Source organism: Triturus cristatus, chromosome 5_2, assembly GCF_964204655.1.
Source record: "Triturus cristatus chromosome 5_2, aTriCri1.1, whole genome shotgun sequence".
In the NCBI taxonomy this organism is placed as follows: Eukaryota; Metazoa; Chordata; class Amphibia; order Caudata; family Salamandridae; genus Triturus; species Triturus cristatus.
Genome location: NC_140588.1, coordinates 436,538,571 through 436,560,969, shown reverse-complemented (window position 1 = coordinate 436,560,969; position 22,399 = coordinate 436,538,571). Strand labels below are relative to the sequence as shown.

The 22,399-nt window shown below is 44.2% G+C and overlaps 1 protein-coding gene across 1 annotated transcript in view; it reads right to left on the bottom strand.

Annotated features, from left to right (window-relative positions):
- ADCY1 (adenylate cyclase 1) overlaps positions 1–22,399 on the bottom strand; it is a 1,095,828-nt gene that overhangs the window by 170,467 nt on the left and 902,962 nt on the right. The window contains exon 14 of the mRNA XM_085606626.1: positions 9,406–9,662. Within this exon, the coding sequence (XP_085462752.1) occupies positions 9,406–9,662 (257 nt within the window). The remainder of the gene's footprint in view (positions 1–9,405; positions 9,663–22,399) is intronic.

The following is a 22,399-nucleotide window of genomic DNA, read 5'->3' as shown; positions in this document are numbered from 1 at the left end:
TTTATATTTTTTTACCAGCAACCCGTTTATAATAACATGTTGATACAATTGTTCCTTAGGCTATTGAAAGGTTCCATAGATAAATTGTGGTGATCTATGGCGTTAGAAGAGGTTCTGCATTGAGAGTACTTTACATAGTGTACCTACTTTACGTAACTTTATATACAATTTACACATTCACATTTTATTTGTATGTTTACTGATTTTTAGTATTTTGAATACAGATAGAGATAATTTAAATAGGTGTAAAAGCAAGAATTATGTCTTCAGCTTCCAAACTTTACAACCCACCCGCTAGTCCAATTCTCCTTCCTATCAACTTTGATCTTTCATGGCAAACCTTTTTTCCAGACATTGTTTCTTTGTGTTCCTTAACTGAGGGCACAGGTGCTTAGATTTTGTTTTACCAGGTGGTTAGAACATTAAAGGGTTTGCTAATACCACAGCCCAGAAATGCCAGCTGAGGGCCCAGTTAATTTGGCTGAATGAATTCATGTTTTTTGTTCTAGGTTTCTGTCTCCAGAAGCTTTTAGTCGTTCCTTAGTTGCTGTCAAGAAATTAACTGGCTCATGGAGACAGAGCAGGTAGTCATTGACATCAGTAGCATACTATCTGTGCCGTGGTTTCTTAGGACAGATTGTGGGATTTGCCTTGAAACCAGTGCCTCAAGATAGGCAAAACATGGTGGGGCTGCTAAGCATTCAAAGGACAGTCATTGGGGCATTTCCTACATTGTAGGCAGTGGTTATATATCCAAGAGGCCTTGATGTTGCCATTGTAGATTGCAGGTAACTACATCAATTAATGCCAGGCTTGCTGTGTCAAACCACTTGAGGACCACCACTCCCTTCGGAGGGGACCCCTACATCTTTTAATATTGCACACCCCCTTGCACAATTGCTTAACTGCACAACTTCTCATAGTGTTGACTTAAGTCTAAGAGCCTTCAAGAATGCATGCTTCTTGTGTGGCATAGACCGAGATCTAAAATAGGTGATGCGCTGGATGTTCAGAAATTGTTACATAGCAAGACGTAGGGCACCCTGGATAACATAGCCACCCACAGATTGCCTCAGGGTAAGTCTAAAGCTGTTGGCTGAGCTTTAACCATACCTTTTGAGTGCAGTATGAGTGCAGACTGCATTGCTTGTTGGCTCTGTTGTTTTCAGATAGTCCTGTGCATTGCTATCCCCCATCAGGCCCACAAGTAAAAATAGCAGACTAAGTACCTAATGTAGAGTTTGACAGAGAAGTTACTCTGCCACAAACATGACCGATAACTCGTTCGCTGTATTAACAAATGCCATTGAATGTAATGCACTTGTAACACGGTAAATGTGATATCTGTCATAATTGTGATGGGAAAGCGCTAAATCAGGCCCTAAGACTGGCCCCAATTGTTGTACATAGTAGGTTCAACAATGTACAGGCAGCCTATAGGTGGTTTGGGCATATATCAGTGGACAATGTTGGTTACTGTTCAAGACTTGGTGGGTAGTACACAGCTGTTAATTGTTTAATGGTGTTTATCTTTGAATTGGCAGTTGCTGATAAATGACATTTTACCAATTGATGAGTATATACCAGGAAGCTGAAATGAATGCCAGGTTGGTGGAGAACCTTGCATTGTTGGAAGATTTATTTCAGTGCCAGAGAGACCATTTTAATTAAGCGTTGGAAGTCAATACATCAAGAATTTCCAGTTATGTTGTCATTTTCTTCAATTGAGCCTGTAAACTGTGCCTTTAGTGGTTCTGCTCGTGGCGGTAAATAAGTGGGGCATGTCTTATAGGCAGCAGGATCTATAGCTGGGGTATCAGCAAGGGTTCTAAATAAAGATTGGTTGTGTGGTCCATAGTTTGACTGTCAGAGGCACCATCCATGTGTAATTGGTATTATCTTGGTGCATCTATTTGAAGCATGGATTTGGATCTGAGAATCCTCCGAGGCTTTTGCACATCTGGGGGCTCATTAGTAGGCCCGGGAAATGGGACCGCCCTCTATGCATGCGGCCATCCCGCATTGGGCATTAGGATGCCCCCGCCATACTGGCGGGCGCATCCCGCATTCCTGGCATTGCGGCGGGCGGTGCTTTCAGCAGCACCCTCCGCAATGTCAGAAATGCATGTTGAACATGTGCATGCACAACGTGGCAGGCACAGCGCGGTGCCTGCCATGTTGTGCATGCACATGCAGGGGGGTACCATAGGTACCCGCCATGTGCCCCCCCAACATCCTGGGGGCCCGCAACAGGCCCCAATGCCAAAGTCCACATGCCTTTCCGTGGCGGCAAACCCGCCACGGAAAGGATGTCCCCCGCCTGCATCCTGATATGGATGGCGGTGTCTAGTAGACACCACCACCATATTAAACCCTTCGGTCTTCCCGTCCGCCGCGGTCCCCCCCGCCATACTAATATGGCGGGGGAAATGGGTGGGGCGGGGAAGGATGTAGGGCAGATCGTCACCGCCATGCGGGCTGTGGTGATCCACCCTACATCCTAATGGGCCCCTTAGTCTCTAGATGAGTTTGGAAAATGCACTTTCTGTGGCTTGCTTTATCTTATATTCTTATACATTTTTGCCTTGCATCCATTATTCAACAGAAGATTCTTTAAGTGAATTGATCTAAAACCCCTCCTGCAGGTCAGTGGTGTCCACCTCATATGCACTGCTTTAACTGTGGCCCCTTTGAGACTTTATTACGTGATTCCACTCACTTTTTCTCCCTCTTTACCTCCTATGTGGTGCTTGCTTTTGCCCTTTCTTACAGACTGCCATTACAAACTAGGATTATTCAGAAAAACCTTCACGGCCAGAGGCATGCTCCATGCCAGCATCATTAACTTCATACATTTGGGCCAAGTTGATCAGTTATTGAAAGCTAATCTGCTTATTGCGTTGTTTTCTCCACCAGGCAAGTGTTTCACTCCACCGTGTGTCCAAATCGTATGTTTATCTCCATTGGCATGTTTTCTTTTAGTGTTTATGAGGTAAGGATCAGAGACACGGATGTCCTGAAGTGAAGCACCACCTGGCACGTAAACGATGGGCTCCCAACACAGTCTCTTTACTGATAGCTGCAGGATAGTAAAAAACAGAAGTCTCCCTCCAAAAGAACTTGTTCCATTGACTGCCAACCTCCAGGCAGCACTTCTGTCACAAGAGGGGAGATAAGGAGGTCGAAACAGAATAGGTACAAACTATTTATGAGAAGCATTTAATGTCCACTCCACACATGTCCTTGGAATGCCTCAGACATTTAGTCATATCTTCTGGGAATCTCTGGTGGCTTAGTTAATGGATGGCAGTAACATTTTGTGATCCTAGGGACTCTTCCATTAAGGCAGACCAGATTTGGGTTGGAAGGGATAGCTATTGGTTGAACCATTATTGTCACTCTTGAGGCATAGCTTTTGGGGTTAAAGCTCTTTTGGATATCTTTGGCAATATAGCCATTTGATAAGAACACTGTTGACTCTCATTGGCACTGCTATTGATTAAAACAAGATATGGGTCTCTACATCATAACCCTAGGCTGACAACAGTGTTAGGTCTTTAAATCATTATCTGATGGGAATACGGGTAATCTACATTTGTTTTCCCTTTTCAAGATTGGCCTTTGGTCCAGAGCAGGGCTTGACAGTAAAGTAATTAGGAGAAACCCCATTTATATTACTCCGCTTTTATAGACATTGAATGAAACCTTTGTTGTGTGGCAGTGAGAATTGTCACTGGGTAGGGCTAACATTGGGCCACTCTACTGTATCATCATTGGGTGAAACAAGTGTTTGGTATCCCTGATTGCCTTTCCATTAGTTGGATCAGACGTTCATTCTTTAGGACTGGATTTGGGAAATGTCCGTGCCACCAAATGTGGTTTCATGTAGAAGTCCCACGTTTTTTAAAGTTTTTTTAGATAAGGGTAGCTGTGTATAGAATGTGGTATTCTTAGAACATATTGCTTTGTAGTGCCTTGGCCAATTTGCATAGGTCTAATACTTGTTTTGTTCTTAGCTTGGAATAAAGGTGGACTACCCATATACTTATGTTGTGCAGCAGCCGCTCCTTAATTGAGCACCCACCGATGCAGGCAGAGTGAAGTGCCTTCTAACTGAGCAGATCACACAGTGGGAGTGTGAGTGGGTGGTGATTGGGGACTCGTGCATCTGATGGTAACATTTGGATGTGGAGCAGCTGCACACCTAGAACCAAACCCGTTTTTTCGCAGAATATTTTTTCTAGCGGTGTACAGCACTACACCGCTAGCTCTCGCAAAAGCTCTCGTGAGTATTTGTGGAGCTGGGGTCCAGACTGCTGGAGCTCCCACCTGGATCATGACCTCCAAACCTCCTGATCCAGGAAGGTAAAAAGCCACGGGCTAGGGGGTGGCTGGTCATGTGTGGGGCATGTTTACGAATGGCTAAGGAAAGGCAAATGACCATGTGTTTTACCGGTGTGTAAGTACCTTTTTTTCAGATTTGTTTTGATAGTAAAACCCACTCTTCTTTTACTGTAACCCCCTAACAGCATTGGGAGTCTGTGCGCCTGAGAGCCACGAGGCGGAAGAGAAGGTGGACTCGCACTGTGTACATACCAGTTTGCAACTTAATATTAAAAAAAAAAAGCTTTCCTCTAGAGGCTGGCGGTGAAAATATGTTCATTTCTAATGCAGAAAAATATAAAAGTAGCCTCTAAACCTTGCAAAGAGAAGTGTGATGCTGAGGCTGGCTTGGTCGATTAGAGTATATAGTCTAGTATAGTGAGCAACTCCAACCTTTAGAAAACAGGCTGGGATGAAGGGGATGTAATAACCAGTTTCAGGAACTGCTGCAAACTTTAGGGAACCTAGGTTATCCATATACATTCTTAATCGCTTTCCAGTGCCAGTGCTCCTGTTCTTTCACCTGTGCCATTTCACTCTCTGTAGCAACCATGTTCTCTCTTTTTCTGCTTTTCTCTTTCTGAAACCCATGCTGCTGTTCTCTTTCGTGGCTATGATCTCTCTTTTCCCATGCCCTCTCTGGGTCACCCGTACTTTGGCTTTCTCTCGAGTCTTGTGCATTCATTTTTCTCATGGTGCTTGCGTGCTCTTTCTGTGTCGGGGGCTTGCTTTCTCTGGCCCTCGGGCTTGCTGTCTCAGCCTGACTCTCTTGTTCTCTTTGTGAGTACTTCACCCCCCCTGTTGCTAGTTTAGGTAGTCAGCCACGAGCTGATTAACTAGTACAAACATGATACATGTAGGTGTATTCTGTATGTCCATTTGTTCTGGGCCTCAGCTTACCCTGACATACACCCACATTTGACATTGCTTTACATTTTGAATTTTGTTGGGCGCTAAAATTAAACTTCTTATGTACTCCCTTAGCCCAAGTGCAACTCCTCTCCCAAAAAACAGGGAGCCCCAAAAGAAAACACAGTGTGTGCTAAAGCACACGTCGTGTTTGACACACTGTTTTTCTTTTCTTCACAGTGCACAGCTGTGGGGATGATTGTGGACCTTTGAGTTAGTATTAATGTTAATTGCAGCACCCATGTGCACTGCTGTTCACAAGAATACTATCTCAAAGGATCACAATCAGCCCCGCAGCTGTGCACAATTAAGAAAAGAAAAGCAGAGTCTCAAACACGGTGTGTGCTAAAGCACACGTCGTGTTTGACACACTGTTTTTCTTTTCTTCACAGTGCACAGCTGTGGGGATGATTGTGGGCCTTTGAGTTAGTATTAATGTTAATTGCAGCGCCCATGTGCACTGCAGTTCACAAGAATACAATCTCACAGGGTCACAATCAGCCCTGCAGCTGTGCACAATTAAGAAAAGAAAAGCAGAGTCTCAAACACGGTGTGTGCTAAAGCACACATCGTGTTTGAGACACTGTTTTTCTTTTCTTAACAGTGCACAGCTGCGGGGCTGATTGTGGGCCTGTGAGTTAGTATTCATGTTAATTGCAATGCACGGTTTGCAATTAACATGAATACTAACTCAAAGGCCCACAATCAGCCCCGCAGCTGTGCCCTCCCAAAACTCAGAGTCACAGGAATTATCATTTTTTGCACCGCTCGCGTTTTAAAATGTGGCGGCACTAACGGTCTCGCTGGATGGGCACGCTAAATACAGCACACTGCACTCTTGTGGTGACTTCGGTGCGTGCACGCGCGCAGGTTATTGGGACAGTGATGGTGACTGACACAAGCACATGCTTTCCCATAAAACCTCCCTCATACTCACTTACTCACCCATACAGCCAGTCACACCTCCATTCACTCACACATAAAGCCACTCGCACACCCACTTACCCATACACCCACTTGTGCAGCCAGCAATGCACATAGGCCTGGGCAGTGAACTCTGCTCCATTCGTAGAGTTTGCAGACTTTTCTTCACTCCGTGCTCTGCGGAGCACGTGAAGTTCTGAAAAACTCTGTTCTGCTCCGCGTAGAAGAGTTTTTCCCCACTCACCAACATCAAGTCGGCGAGAGCAAATGAGGAAAATCCACCTCCGGGCGAGATTTCTCAAAGCCGGCAGTCACTGATGGTCGCTGCAGCTTGCATTGAGAAACCTTCCGTTCGCATTGAAAAAGCTGTCACTCGAGTAGAAAATGTACTCTTGCACTCCGCATTGTGCCATTCGCACTGATTTTATAGCATGGGACAAACACTTGGCACTGAAAATCAATTCATACGGAATGACCAAACACACTCTGCCGCTTTTTAGTCACTTCGTGGAGTTTTACGTAGCAGAACTTCATGAACTCTGCCCAGGCATATAATTTTCCCTCTTAGTCACACATACATACATTTATAAACCTGTTCAGTGACCCATACAGCCACTCATGCACCATCCCGTTCACAATTTACAGCTACTGACACACCTGCACAATCAGCCATACAGCCAATCATTCACCCTCTCGTCCACCCTTACAGCCACTTTACACCCACGTACTTACCCATAGAGATAGCCACATGGCCACTCATTACTAATACATCAAAAGGCTCATCTTATCGCTCACCCATACATAAACATACACATCCACTCACTCATGTATACAGTCTGTCACATACCCACTCATTCTTTTATGCACCGTTTACATACCCACTTAGTCACCCATACAGACACTCCCCCAGGCACTTACCTTAGACTATATGTTTGACACCCAGTTTCTTTTAGAAAATACCTACAATCACTGGGTGATGTCATCAGTGATGTAATTTGAGATGTCGTCGGTAATGTCATCAGTGATGTCATTTGAGATGTCACCAGTGATGTCATCACTAATCATATCATGAGTGATATGTGAGGTCATAGCAGTGCATTGCGGGGTTGTAACTTATAGTTACTTGAGCTAACTATAACTGCTGAATTTCTCTGGCTTTGTATAAGTGAAATGTCAGACTAACTGTAACATCCTTATAGCCTTTGTTTTTTTCAGTGAATATATATATGTGGAGTTAAACAGTAAAACTTGTATTCCCTATAGAAACTTACCTTCATGATAATTTACTCCTTAATATTCTGCACATGATATTTTGCACACACAATATTTTTGACTCAATATTTTTCCAAACACCTCAGTGTATATCGGCAGGTTTGATCTGCCAATATGTATAGAGGGTAAATTGTAGGATACGGGCTTTATACTGCCACTCATAGTTCCAACTATGTCATAATCAGGGTGTAAATGTTTTAGAAATATATTAATATTTTTGGGATCCAGGGTGCAGCATGGATGGATTTATTATACTTATTTTACCCATGCAATCAAGCTTTTTATTTTACTTTAAAAGTCAAGTCAAAACAGAATGGTCTCTGAGGAGATAGGCGTGCTCCTAGAGAAACACCTTAATCTTACCCTGATGGAATACACTAAGGAGCAGGGTCTGTTGGACACGTTGCAGTATGGCTTCTGTAAGAACCATGGGATGAAAACGGCTCTGATAGTTGCTAAGGACAGCATCAGGAGTCTTGTCAATTCAGGGGAGTCAGCGGCAAGGATCCTGTTGGAACTTTTCGCTTCCTTTCATACCATCTCCCCCACCCTGCTGAAAAAGCGCCTGCATGAATTGGGCATTACAACAACTGCTCTGAATTTGCTGTCCTCATTTTTCTTGGATAGGTCCCAAAAGGTATCTATGAACCAGTTCCATTAAGATCCCTTCATGTTCCCATGCAGGGCTCCTAAGGGCTCGGCCCTGAGCGCCATGGTATTGAACCTCTACGCATCCCCATTGGCTATACTTGCCTACTTCTTCGGTTTCAAGACAGTGTCATATGCTGATGATACTCAGAATAATGTGTCAATCTCCAAAGACTCTCAGGGCATTGCACACAACTTCAATCTCTGTATGAAGGCTGTTGCACTTTGGATGACCAAGAACTACATCAAGCTGAATAGAGAAAAGACAGAGGTACTGTTTTGTGGCAGCCCTACCATGATCTGGAATGGTAACTGGTGGCTGGATATGTTTGGCACCCCCACCCATTCCAGTGAAAAATGCAAAGAATCTCAGTGTCCTCTTAAACAGTGACCTTTCAGTGGATCGCCAGGCCAAGTGCACAGTCTCCACATGTTTCTGGACCATTAAAATGCTCAGGAAGATATTTCCATTTTTGACCCTTCCAGCTTGTAAGCACATTGATCTTGCTTTGGTATCTTCAAGGGTGGATTACTGAAATATGATCTACCTTTAGACTGACAAGTTAACCTTAGCAAAGCTGCAAATTAAACAGAATGCACTGACTCGTCTTACACTGGACATCTCTAAACAGCAGTCTATTCCAAAAGGACTTGGGAACTGCACTGGTTACCAGTTGAGAAACACGTACGGTTTAAGGCTCTATGTACAGTACACAAAGCTCTTTTAACAGTAAGTCCAGTCGATATTTAAGCCATGTTTAAATGGTATGAGCCCCTTAGAACCCTCCGTTCAGCACATTGAAATCTGGTGACTATGCCCAGAACGCAGAGGAAGAAATGGGGAGGCAGAGCCTTCTCTGTTGCAACAGCAAGACTCTGGAATACTCTTGCTCTCTGTCTCACATCCTTGAAAATACATCTCCCTTTCCGAAAGCACTAAAAACCTGATTATTTACCTTACAATAAGCACTATATTCTCGGGATCCTATTAGTCTTCTGCATTTTGTGCTACACTACAGTGCCTTGAAGCCAATGGGCATTTGTGTGCTTTACAAATCTATATCAAATCAAGTGAAATTCATGTCAAACTCAAATGAATTGTTTATAATGCCGCCTGAATGGAAACAGCTGTTTGTGACACTTGCACGAACAATAGCAAAAATAATGTAGAACATGTTGCTCCCTCATGATATTAATGTGTTAACTGATTCAAAAACTTTAACATTTATTTCATGCATTTAAGATGTTTTTCATGTGTTTGAAACTTACCCCACTGCTTTCCTATACCCGCTCAGTTCTAAAATAGCTATATACAAAATAGATACAAAAAGTAGAAGTATCATTTTTGGCAATGAAGAGATGCGTAAAAATATCGCCAGGCTTAAAGTCCCCACCACACAGGCAAGGAAAGCATAATGTGCTGTATCGCACGGCAGTTCATTCATTGTTTCATTTACTCCATTAGGAGCAAGGATGACAATGGAATTGCTGGAATTCGAAATCCATATCCAAGGCATGCACCCAACCTAAAAGAAAAAGACAAAGAAATGCATTTAGAAAATGTCTGAATTTCAATAGCTGTACTTGTGAAAAAAATCGCAATTTCAAACAGCTGAGATACAAGAGAGATTCAACAATGACCCAGTTGCTATCAGTACCATGAAGTAGTCCATCTATTTTAATGAGTAAAAAAAGTCAACTTTACTATCCCAACTGATTGCATTCTAGACAAAGATTTTCAAACAGGTGATCCACCTCACTCAAATCTAAGGTTTTTGCGGGTACTACTATTGGATTTTTGCAGACCATGCCATTAAAATGCTGTCAATAATAAAGCGTCATCATATGTTTCTGTGAAAAGGAATTCCTGAGAGTCCCAGACCTGAGGGGAGGCTCCACACAAAGCCTTTGACAGGGTCCAATTACTTCCTGAATCTAGTCACAAGTTTCCTTTTCTTCTGGATCGAGCAGGTACTTAAGGGTATCTACAGCTTTCATGCTAGATAGTTGATGTGATGAGTAATGTGAGATATTGGGATGTTAATTAAGTGGAGAGTGAGCCCTATTCAAGCAATAGCCACAGTCCCTTGCAGGGTGAATAACACAAGACTACTATGCTTGGCCCTGGGTAGATTGTCACAAAAAGCAGTGAAGCTTACCATAGATGCAATGTGTAAGGTATTTATGCAGCATGCAAACCGTAATAAAGTAAAAACACAAGAACATTCCCACACTAATTTAGACAAATAGAGTACATTTTAATAAATTATTTGACTCCAAAATGACAAAAACCCAATCAGTAGAACTGGAGGTATACATTTTTAAAAGATTTTAGTAAAAAATAGCTCTTAAAAGATCAAAGAGCTAACTGTGAACATCTAGTCATTGGAGGACGGGTCAAAGTAGAAAAATATGGCCAACCACGATGGAGCGCGGATCACATACAAAAGGTGGTTTCGACCTGTTTGCCCTTCCCTTTGGACTTTGTAGTATTCCACCTCATGTTATTACTGCATCTTTCTTCAGTCCTGTTTATATTCTTAAGTTTGAGTGTTCTGATGTAGAATTACATGTCAATATATGCAATGTCACTGGTCACCTAGGAGGTTGGAACCCACTTGAAGTGAGGCAGTTGGAGGTTGGGCTGTGGTTGGTGGAGCCTGCGCTTTGTGGGCTCTACTACCATGTAGACTGTGAATAAACTCTTCTCTACAAGAATCTTCTGTCTATGGCGTTTTCACCACAGACTTAGAAGAACTTTTGAGAAAAATGGTCTGAGAAGGTAAAGTTCAGCGAGGCAAGGCTGCAGGCAATGTCGGAGAAGGGAGCATTGTCGTCAGGGAGTCTTGAGTCAATGCCATGGCAAAGATTTCTACATTCACACTTGGTCTCTTTTTTTGAAAGTCGCCAGTGAGACGAGGCAGCGGGCTGTAACCAAAGAAAAGTTCCCCAAGGACGGATACCCTTTCGGTGAACGACAGCTGAAAAGGATTTGCTGCTACAGAGAAGAACGTAGCAGGAAACGCTGCAAATTCAATCAGGCTGGTGATGCACCTCGGGAAAATAGCAAGCAAGTTGGTCCCTGTTTCCTCTGGTTCAGAGAGCAGATTTTGGACAAACATTTTCAAAGTCCTCAGTTTTGGGATTTGGATGTCTGGGTGCATTTAGCACCACAACCAAGGGTCCAGTACTGGTTGAACACCCCCTGGGGGTTCAGAACTACCTCAAACTGGGGCCAGGTGTAGGTTCAAGATTGTGAGAGCCTTTTGTATCCCTGTGGCTCTGAACATGAGGCCAGCAAACTAGCCCTTAAAGTCACTCTAGTAGTCCTGAGTTTAGATGAAGATGCAGGGCTCAACAGCATGGCTGGCCTCTGAGAGTCCAAGGCAGGCTCCAGGCAGCAAAGCAGTCCATCCAGACATAGCAAAGCAGTCTGTTCAAAACAGGTCAAAGCATCAGGAAGTCCTGTTAGAGTCCTTCTAGGACCAGGAGGGAACTGAAGGTCCAGGAAGGAACTGAAGAGCTGTTGTCTTAGGTCCTATATTAAAGCCTGATGCCTTCATTCTTGAAGGTGGGAGAAGCTTCTAGACAGTGGCTTCTAAGTGCATCAAATGTTCTAACTTCCATGCCCTGGCTCCAAGCTGATTCAGTGACAATGTGAAGGTGATAGGTCCTTTGTGTGGAGGCAGAAAACTCCCTATTCAGTTGTAAGCGAGTCTGTGCTCAGCACAGCCCCCCCATTCCGCGAGCAGATGGTCCATTTAGGCACACCTTATCCCTTTATTGTGTTACTGTCTGGGAGGAATACACAAAGTCTAACTATCTGTTACACCCAGTCACATCACCCAAGGCACGTTGTAGGCACAAATGGCCTAGGGGCAGAAAAATGCCAAAGATGCCCCGAAACCGGTCTGAGGATGCTTGTTTCCATTCCAGGGGGGATCTTGCTTGGTTGTTCAGACTGGACTGTTCCCATGAGGAACACTTTCAAGACTGATTTGCATATAGCTGGTTCCAAACTGGGATGGTGTGGGGAACAAAAGAATAATGGATTAAACTCAGATCGTTGTGACTGGTGGTGAATGTTTGCATTGTTCAACATTCCGACCATCATTTGGTCCTTTTGCTTTTGTTCCCTAAGTGGGAAGAGTATGGACAGATGTGGGTCCCATGGTCACTGCACCACTGGATACATCTATTGCAAGGAGCAGGGCAGATTCACTGGTTGTCTAGTTCTAAATCTGAATTGCCACTCCCCTAAAAGAATATGGTCTTCAACATATTAAGACAGTGTTTTAGTAACAAAATGTTCCAATATTTTGACTCGGAAGGGTAGGAGTGGTATTGGCCTCTGGTTATTAAGTACCAATGGGTCCGAAGAGGATTATTTCAAGTTAAGGGTAACTATGACCTTTTTCGAAGCCTGTGGTACCCTGCTAGAATCCAATGACTGATTGCATATCTGAAATAGTGGCCGGAATAATTATTCTGCCAAGTCTTTCCAAGACCTGTGAGGCAGGGGGCAAGTGGAGAGCCTGATGAAGTGGACATGGCGATATTTTAGAAGCAGTCCTCCGTTAAGTGTTCAAAGTAACCAAACTTGTTTTTGTGACTGTCAGGTGGATTTGTCCATATAGATATTTCAGTCTTGATAAGAATAGACATCTCTATATACACACTACCTCCTGGGCAAGCAGCAACTAAACTGGAATCCCTCAGCTGATGAGAGTCACTAATGTCCTCCATATCTTTGCTGATCTTTTTCTCAAAGAACTAAGCAAGATTGTCACAGAGTGCCTGGGTTTGAAACTTCTCACAAAATGTCAAATACCTTTTTGGAGCAGCAAGAATGGCATTGGCATGGTAATCTGTTTTTGACCTGCCAATCTTCTTCTAGTAATAATTTAAAGAATTATTTAGGAAAGTTTTATCCTCCTCTTTATGGGAGAATCTCCACCATCTCTCAAATTTCTTACATGCTTGTGCTAGCATGTTCAGGGATGCACTTTGCCAAGGAACGGAGGTTCTGCGATAGATTTTCAAATTTATAATGGGTATTGCTACATATAGGGTTTCTAACATTATTTACTCCAGAGATGTGTATTTTTCTCTACCAGAATCGTCTATGATAGACAGGTTAAAAAGCCTGTTTTGTGTTGCCTGTTGAGTTAATGCAATGACCTGGCAGATTACAGTCTGGGTACCGCCAGTTTAGAAGTACTAAGTTCCCTTCCATGAAGAAGAAAAGTTACTAATGCATGGTCAGTCCAGCTGAGTGGTAGGATGGCTCCCATTGTGACTAACCCCTCAGTGGCAAAGAAGACATTCAGGGTATGACCACTCTGATGGGTGGGGCCCTGTACTAGCTGTTGCAGGCCCAACATTTTGCAAGACTCTTGCAGTTTCTTGAATGGAAGTGATAGATCCCCCTCAGCCCACATGTTAAAGTCTACTAAGATAAAATGTTTGAATGGGAGAGGGCCATATTGGAGATGACCCCTATGAAAGGTTGCAGATATGTGCTCAGAAGGCCTAGAGGGTGATAGCATAGAATACCAGAAAGGATAAAACCTTTTTCAGCTGTCAGAGTAAAATCAAACAATACTGAACAAGTTAGTTTATCTAAAGTGAGGGATACGAAATTCAATCTTTCATTAAAAATTATTCCCACTCCTCCCCCCTTCCAGGTAATGCGTGACTTCTGAAGGATTTTAAATCTTGGAGGGCATGCCAAGGACAGGTCTATGGCTGAATTAGGTGTGGTTCATGTTTCAGTTATAAATAGTACATCACAATTATCAGTCTGTAGCATCAAACAAATTTGTGGGGAATGCTTAACTAAAGACCTGTCCCACCCTAACAGGTGAGAACTGTTTGGTTACGGATCAGCAAAATGCTTGTAAGCACACTAAGAAATCTTCACCAATTAAATTCAAACCCCAGGATTAAAAAAGTTTTTAAAGTCAAGCTTTAAAATCAAGTAGTGACCTGTGCAAAGGATGAATAAGGTAACAGTGTTTTAGCAGCAGAAACTCGGTAAGGCAGCGCGGTCGTGCCAGCATCAGGAATATGTAGTTGCCTTCTCAGGGCGACTAGACCGTCACCCAATATGGTAGCTCAACAGTGTCCCGCTCTAAAAGGCGAGTACAGTATGGCCATGAATCATCATAAGCTTATAAACACACTAAAAAATCTTCCCCAATTAAATTCAACCCCCAGGTTTAAAAAAGTTTTTAAATCAGATTTTAAAATCAAGTTGTGACCTGGGCAAATTAGGTGTATATTAGAAGTGTTTTAGCAGAAGAAACCCGGTAAGGAAAGGACTTTTTTATGGTACGGTGGGGGATATGAATGCCTTTCTTAACTCCTTAGGGAACAATTCTTTTAAAAGAGACCATATAGGATAAACAAAGTCGGAGCCATCATAATTCATATCATGGAAAGTGTAAGCCTCAGGATGGGTCTGTGGTACTTAGGAGAGATGAGCCATGTTACACATACTTTTAAAAAGCATAACAGTGTTCATGACCTGATGTTATTCTCTGTTCTGAAACATTAATAAATAGGTATAGGATTATCATACAACCTAAAGCAGTTTCTGTTCATAATGCATTTTTAATTGAGCTATTGATCTTGGCTAAAAATAAACAGGTTAGACCTCGGAAACTGACATTTGAAAACCTCTTTTATCTAATCAGGAACGTAGGCTTCCTTTGTGGGTAACAATACGTGTTTTTTTTACAAATACCCTAGGTCCTGCCCTGTTAAATATTTTGGGGTACATTGAAGGCAGTGGCCTCGTAACAGGAATTAGTTTTTCTTTACATCGAAATAAAAAACTAAGGTAGGAGCAAGGCACCCTGGTACTCAAACTTCAAAGGTTAGAGATTGCACATGACTTTTCTTGGACAGACCCTGCAACCCGAGTTGTGTGCTTAAATCCTGCAGCCAACCTCTGTATCCACTGCATAACCAGTTCAGTGTCTTAGGCAGTGTATTACAGCATCCTGAGCTTAATACCTGCACCTAACTCCAAAGTACCAAAACCAGCACTGCACAGCCTTTGGAATGCAGCACACCATTTGGTTGTAGAGTCAGCTTAGCATATCATTCACCTCTGTGTCCACAGAACACTCTCCACTCAGCTTTTGGCTATTGCCTGTGAGGTCTGTATGGAGTATGTTGCCTTTGGCCACTCCAGTTGGCAAGGCCTATGTTTGTGTGCTGCCACTTCAGTGGGACTGGCCTATCATTTGGTTCCCGGATGTCAGGTCTTCCCAAAGTTCATACCTTCAGCCATTCTCAATGAATACTGGTGAACTGGCGTCCAACTCTAAGTTTATCCAAATCAGCAGTGCTTCATCTTGGATCATATGAATGAAGCTCTGAGTGCAGGGTATTTCCTAAACAAACTATAGGGGCCCTTTGGCAGTACACATTGGGGCTGTGGCCTTACTTTCTAAATATGTTTCATGATCTAGTGTTAAAAACTCTTCATGCTAACCCTCCCACATGTCTACAGACCTGTTTTTTAATCCCTCCTCCAAAATTCACTGGTAAACTTTTTAAAGGGAGATGCGCTTGAGGCAACCGAAGGTGATAGATAGAAATCAGTACGCTTGGTACTGCAGCACCGGGAGAGCCTTGGAAAGGGCTCCTTTGAATCTGAGTAATTGCGCTGCTCGCTTTTTTAAAAATCAATTGTTTTGCAATTTCTAATTTTTACGTTGCTATCACTCACTCCCCATTTCCCATCACTTATTTGTTGTTCTGTGGGGTGCCTCCCCGTTTCCACCGCGGATTGTTCCGTTTGAGTGGAGGGAGCCGACACCACCCAGAAGTGAAGTAGTAACACTGCCACAGGATTCCCGATCTCAGGTCAGCAGTTCAGCTGGCTGATACTATAAAAATAGATGACCGGCCTGATGCACAGCGGACGCGATTGAGGCAACCGAAGGTAACAGATAGAAATCAGTACGCTCGGTACTGCAGCACTGGGAGCACCTGGGAAATGGCTCCTTTGAATCTGAGTAATTGCGCTGCTCACTTTTTCAAAAATCAATCGTTTTACAATTTCTCATTTTAACGTTGCTATCACTCACTCTCCATTTCCCATCACTTACTTGTTGTTCTGTGGGGTGCCTTCCCGTTTCCATCATGGATTTTTCCATTTGAGTGGAGGGAGCCGACAACACCCGGAAGTGACGCAGTAACACTGCCATTGGATTCCCGATCTCAGGTCAGCAGTTCAGCTGCCTGATACTATAAAAACAGATGACCAGCCTGATGCGCAGTGGACGCATGCAGCGGCGTGCCTAAGGCAAGCCTGTCTGCGCCCATTCGCGCCTGGACATCGCCAGGAGCCAGAACCCCTGCCGGTTTGCTCATGGATCAGGTAATTAGCTCAGGAGCCCGTCACAGTTATTCTAGCCAGGCTTTGGTAAGAATTAGAGACAGACAATGTCAGCTCGGGCTTCTTGATACCAATTCATGCATCACACCAACAGAAGTAGAAGACCCTTTTGCCTGCAGAACCTGTGGCTATCAGAGTATGATATCCACACAGCCCAGGAACAACACTATAGCAGCCGACTTAGGAACTAGCTGCTTATACTGCTCCAGTAAACTAATATGTCCCTTACATACCACCCTCAAAAATTTAAGATGGGATTGTTTTCCAGCAAATGTTAGATCTCTCCCTAAACATGCTATTAATATTTGGGACATACTCTCCTCCTCTCTTACCCACATTGGGTTCTTGACGGAAACTTGGACCAAACCATCTTCCAATCCAGCCATTGCACTAACGCTACCTGACGGCTATCACATCGAAAAACTGGATAGACCATGCTGGGGGAGGGGTAGCTAATATTTATAAGACCCCAATAAAGTCTCCGTCTTAGATTAATTAAGCAATGACAAATTAGAAATTCTTGTGTTTAGAATTGATCTACATGCACAACTTAGCTGGAAAGGAGCCCTTGTATACTGCCCCCTGGGACCACTCAATAATTCCATCACCCTACTCATGGTCTTTATTTCCCCCTATGTCATTTCGACTAAAAATGTCTTGCTTCTCAGAGATTTGAATGTGCACAGTGAAAATCCCAACAACCTTGATGCTTCCTCACTTTTGACAGATCTGTCCACACTTGAGTTAACCAAAATCAACAATGAACCTTCTCATGTGGCAGGGCACCCGAAAGATCAAATCCTCTCAAACTCGCCCAACATTGTTTGTGGAACAATGTGCCCTCTCACATGGTCAGACCACTCAAAAATCAAATTCTTTATTGCCGGACCTAAGGAGCTCATTGCCCCTAAAACACACACCATTAGGAGTTATAGACAGTGGCACAAATTGCCGCCCACTCTCTTCCAAGACACCTTTGTTCCACCACAGCACTCTGGCTTCGACAGTGTGGAGGAACATCTTACCGCCTTTAAGGCAAGCATGAAATCCACAATTGATACTTTGGTACCCTTGAAAATATCCCCTATGGTCTCAAAACGCCCACAGACACCGTGGTATACCACTAATCTCCGGACCGAAAAAAGCCAATGCAAAAAACTAGAACGACATTGGCGCCGCACACATGACCCACATGACAAAGAAAGATTTAAATCTGCTTTGACTAAATACCATAGCAACCTGAAAACTGCCCGAAAAGTGCATATTTCAATTCAACTTAAACAGGCAGATAACTCCCCTAAAGCACTATTTCAGGTCCTAAAATCATTCACCAATCCCAAGGCGTGTAACACAGAAGAGGCCCCATCTCAGACCCTATGCGACAATATTGCAGGACATCTAACATTGAAAATAGATAAGATCTACAACAAGATCACTGCAGCCAATGGCTCTCGATCAAGTCACATATTCAAACCCCCTCCTACCACTCCTGGCACATCTAAACTAGTGGAATTTCCAACACTCTCCCCTGAGGAGACTGAATATTTATTAAAAACAACTAAATCAGGCTCTCCTTTAGACCTGATTAGACCGCCCGCCAATTAACTTGCTGGGCCCATTTGCTCCATCTTAAACAGCTCCTTGAAGGAAGGCAAAGCCCCAAGGAGTGGAAAGCAGCTCAGATTCTGCCTATCAGGAAGAATCCCAAACTCCCTCCAGAAATTGTCTCCAACTAACGTCCTATTTCTTTACTCCCATTATTAAGTAAACCTCTAGAGAAGTACATTAATAAATACTTGTCCGAATTTATAGAATCCTCCAACTGCCTTGACCCCTTGCAATCAGGATTCCGACCTAGGCACAGCACGGAGTCTGCATTGGTGACAGTCACCGCCAACATCCGAATGCTAGCAGACAATGGTCAGGCAGTGCTCCTAATACTGCTTGACCTGTCTGCAGCATTCAATACTATCTCCCACCAGATCTTGCTTGGGAGACTCAGTGATATAGGTGTCCAGGGGAACGCACAAAAATGGATGACACATTTTCTGGCTGACAGAACTCAAACCATCAACCTAGGCCCTTTTAGATCACAGACCACTAATGTTACCAAGGGAGTACCCTTGGGCTCATGCTTGAGCCCTACCCTGCTCAACATTTATGTTACTCCATTGGCTGGCCTATTAAGAAATTTAGGATGCATACCTATTTCCTATGCCAACGACACACAACTGATTCTCTCTTTTGACAAGAATAACACCAACATCCAGACCACCTTTTTGGAAGGCATGAAAGCCATCACTGATTGGATGAGTAACAACTTCCTTCAGTTGAATGCAGTTAAAACCAAAATTATGTTCTTCAGAGAAGCAGTAGCGAGGTGGTCACCCAACTAGTGGCCAGGGGAACTGGGCCCAGCCCATCCCCAAAACAAGTGGTAAAGAACCTAGGGGACCTGATTGACCAGAAGCTAACCCTAGAGGAGCATGCCACCACAACGACTGGGGCCTGTTTCCATATACTTAGCCTTCTTCGCGGAGTCTTCCCCCTACTTCCGCTATCCATGCGTAAATCCCTGATACAAGCATTGGTCCTAAGCCGTCTGGACTACTGCAACGCTCTGTTGATTTCAGCCAAGGAATCCTCCTTGAACCGACTGCAGGTAGTCCAGAACACAGCAGCCCGATTAGTGACCAACGCCCCCCCCAGAACTGCCTCCCTCCCCTTACTCCGTAAGCTGCATTGGCTACCAATTCGTAAAAGGATCAAATTCAAAATTTGCTGTATGGTCTACAAATCCCTGAACAACTTGGGACCAAGATATCTGACAGACAAGCTGGTCAGATACATACCTTCCAGGACCCTACGTTCAGGGTCCAAGGATCTCCTTCACATACCTTGCATAAAACAGGCCCGGTTGGGGGGGAAAGCCTTCTCCCATTTGGCCCCACTATATTGGCACCAACTGCCCATCCACCTACATCTCTGTTCCAACTACCTAGCCTTCAGAAAGCTGCTAAAAACCATGCTGTTCTGATCTTCTCCTAACTGGTTGACAAAGGCAGTCACAGCGCGGAGATACCCCGGTTGGGGTGATTTGTGCGCTCTATAAATGTAATATAAAAATTAATAAATATAGGTATTTTTCTCATATCACATTAACACATGTTTATAAAAATTATAAAAATTCCTTTACAAAACATAATTAAAATGACTTGGTCAGAAAGCAAAACCCAGAAACCTCTCAAATTTTAGCTGCACGCACCTTAACTGATGCCTCCACCATCTAAGCTCACGACTTTACACAAGAAACGAGTGATGACATTTTACGTTACATCATTGATGACGCGAGAAGCGATATCACACATGGCAAATCAATCATATCATTCATGACATCACTAGTGGCATCAGAGAAGATATAACCACTTTCATCCTGGTTCATTTAATTTTTATATTTCTAGAAAATTAGTAACCATTCCATACATTGGTCTGTACATGTGAAGTGTTGATGATCATTGTCACACATCTTTCAGAAAACACTACATATGCATATTTTCTGTCGAAGGAAAACAAAAAACGCTCAATGGCCACATAACGTATTATAAATTCATTAAGGGTTATGGGTAGCATTATGGCTACATAAAGCATACTTATTGAATTCAATTTAATTCACATTATTATAAGACGAGCATTATGGTTTGTAATAGTTCTAGAATAAACTAATTAGGCAATCAAATAAAATGAAGTGGAAATTAGTTTGAGATTAATGTTAATACTAAGGTTAGAGTGAGAAACATTATTTAAATTAAATCGTACTAATCAAGGGATAAGTTCAGTGCTAGGGTTAAGCATGTGTATTTCATTTAATTTGTAATCAATTAAATATGGGCATATTTATGGTGTATATTATTATCAGGGTTGCATTAAATAAACATTTTTAATTTACTTGTCTTGTAAACAAATTAAATGCATAGGTTGGGTTACTATGAATATGCAAAGGATAGTTGATTAAATTAATAAATTAAATTGAATTTATTGTTCAATAATTAATTTTATACGAGTTACAACTACAGCCAGGATTGCAAATTAATTATAGTGCATCTGTTTTAAAGTAAAAATGTCAAGTGTTGGACTTGGCCCTCTCTGCACGGTCACCCCTAACCATTTTGTCTTTACCCCTCCTATGTTTGCTGAATTTGTTTAGTTTTGTCCTTAGGACTCTGTTCACTTAACCACTATTAATCATTGCTGTGCAGTGATTGTGCTTACTCCCTAAAAACATGGTAAAATTGGCATGAACCTGGCATATTTAATTTACTTCCATGTCCCTGGTAAAGTGGTAAACCATATACCCAGTGCCTGTACATTAAATGCTACTAGTGGGCCTGCAAAACGTATTGTGCCACCCACATAAGTAGCTCCTTAAAACATGTCCCAGGTCTGCCATTGAAGCCTGAATGCAGTTTTAAACTGCCATTTCGGGGGCGTGGCCAAGCAGGGACTGGGAATGGCCGTGTAGTATGTGAGCTCCGTTGTCCGCCCAGCCCTTAACTATCCTGTGCACAGATCCGTGGCACCCTGACGCGCTCCCGTGTATCGGACCGCTGGCAGTGCCCGTCCAGCCCAGCCCGGCGTGTGGACGATTGATGACAAGGAAGCGGGTGCCCCTCCCAGATCGCGGCCTACTCGCGGCTTGGCATCCGGGGCCTGTGGTGGGGGCTACGGCCGCCGAGGAGATCCGGGCCACTCCTCCCCCTTCAGCGCCGACGCCGCGGCCTGTGCCGCGGCTGTAACCCCTCCTGCTGGAGCATCCTGAAGGACTCTGCCCACTCCTGACGGAATTGTGATGCTGGTGGCCCTGCTGAGCGACATCCAGAGCCTGTGAGTAACCCCCACTGAGTCCTGACTTGAGCGCGCCGGTCGCGGGACTTAAAAATGGCGGCGGCGCGGCCCTAACGACGAGACTTCCAGCTTGGTGCCTGCATTGAAGGCAGCCTTCAACGGCGACCCACGGAGGGACCCGCCTCTTCAATAGCAGATGCTGCATCTGGTTCTGAGCGGTCGGTGGGGCTGCCGGGACCCTGCTTGGGCACGGACCTCGATGCATGGTACACGGGGGGAATCCTGGACATACAGTGATACTGCAGGTGTGGTACTGCGACACAGTGAGTCTGAGCTGAGACGCACCAACTGGTGGCACGCACCTGGTGCTGTCGGCCCGATCTGGGGACATTGACTTCCTCGCTCCTCTCACATTGTGGCTGTGGGACATACCAGGTGTTGGGGCGCACTGCACTGGACAGCCGAGGGTGACGGCAGGTGCCTTAAGATACCACAGTGGACGGCAACTGGATAGAGCGGCATCGTGGGGCCCTGGCATGGTGTGGAACTACCAGTAACTGCTCACTGTGAGGAAACAACGGTCTCACCGTGATGTTTGCTTGATCACACCCCCCTTCACCAACTCCAGCACGAACCGAGGGGCGCCTAGTGTAGGCCACTAGTGTGATTCAGCATCGTCCCGGGAGTGGCTCCCCCCTCTCCTTGCCCGCGGCTGGCGGGCTCGGGACTTGCGGAGCCCCTCTTCTGCCCCCCCGTGCCATCTTCCCTACTGGTTCGAGTAGATGTAGCCTAGGGTGCGGTACCCATTCCACATGCCCGTCGAGGCTCATCCCTTGGGACTGTGGAGTACCATTTGACCTGTGAACTGTTAGAGCTGTCTGGCGATTGCGGAGTGGAACTTCAAATACGTAGACCGCTGGTGCGAAGTCACCGGTGTTGATCCTGAAACACCGGTCGGGGAACTGCGGGCATCGCTTCGCCTGTCCACCCCCTCCATTTCTCGCCTGG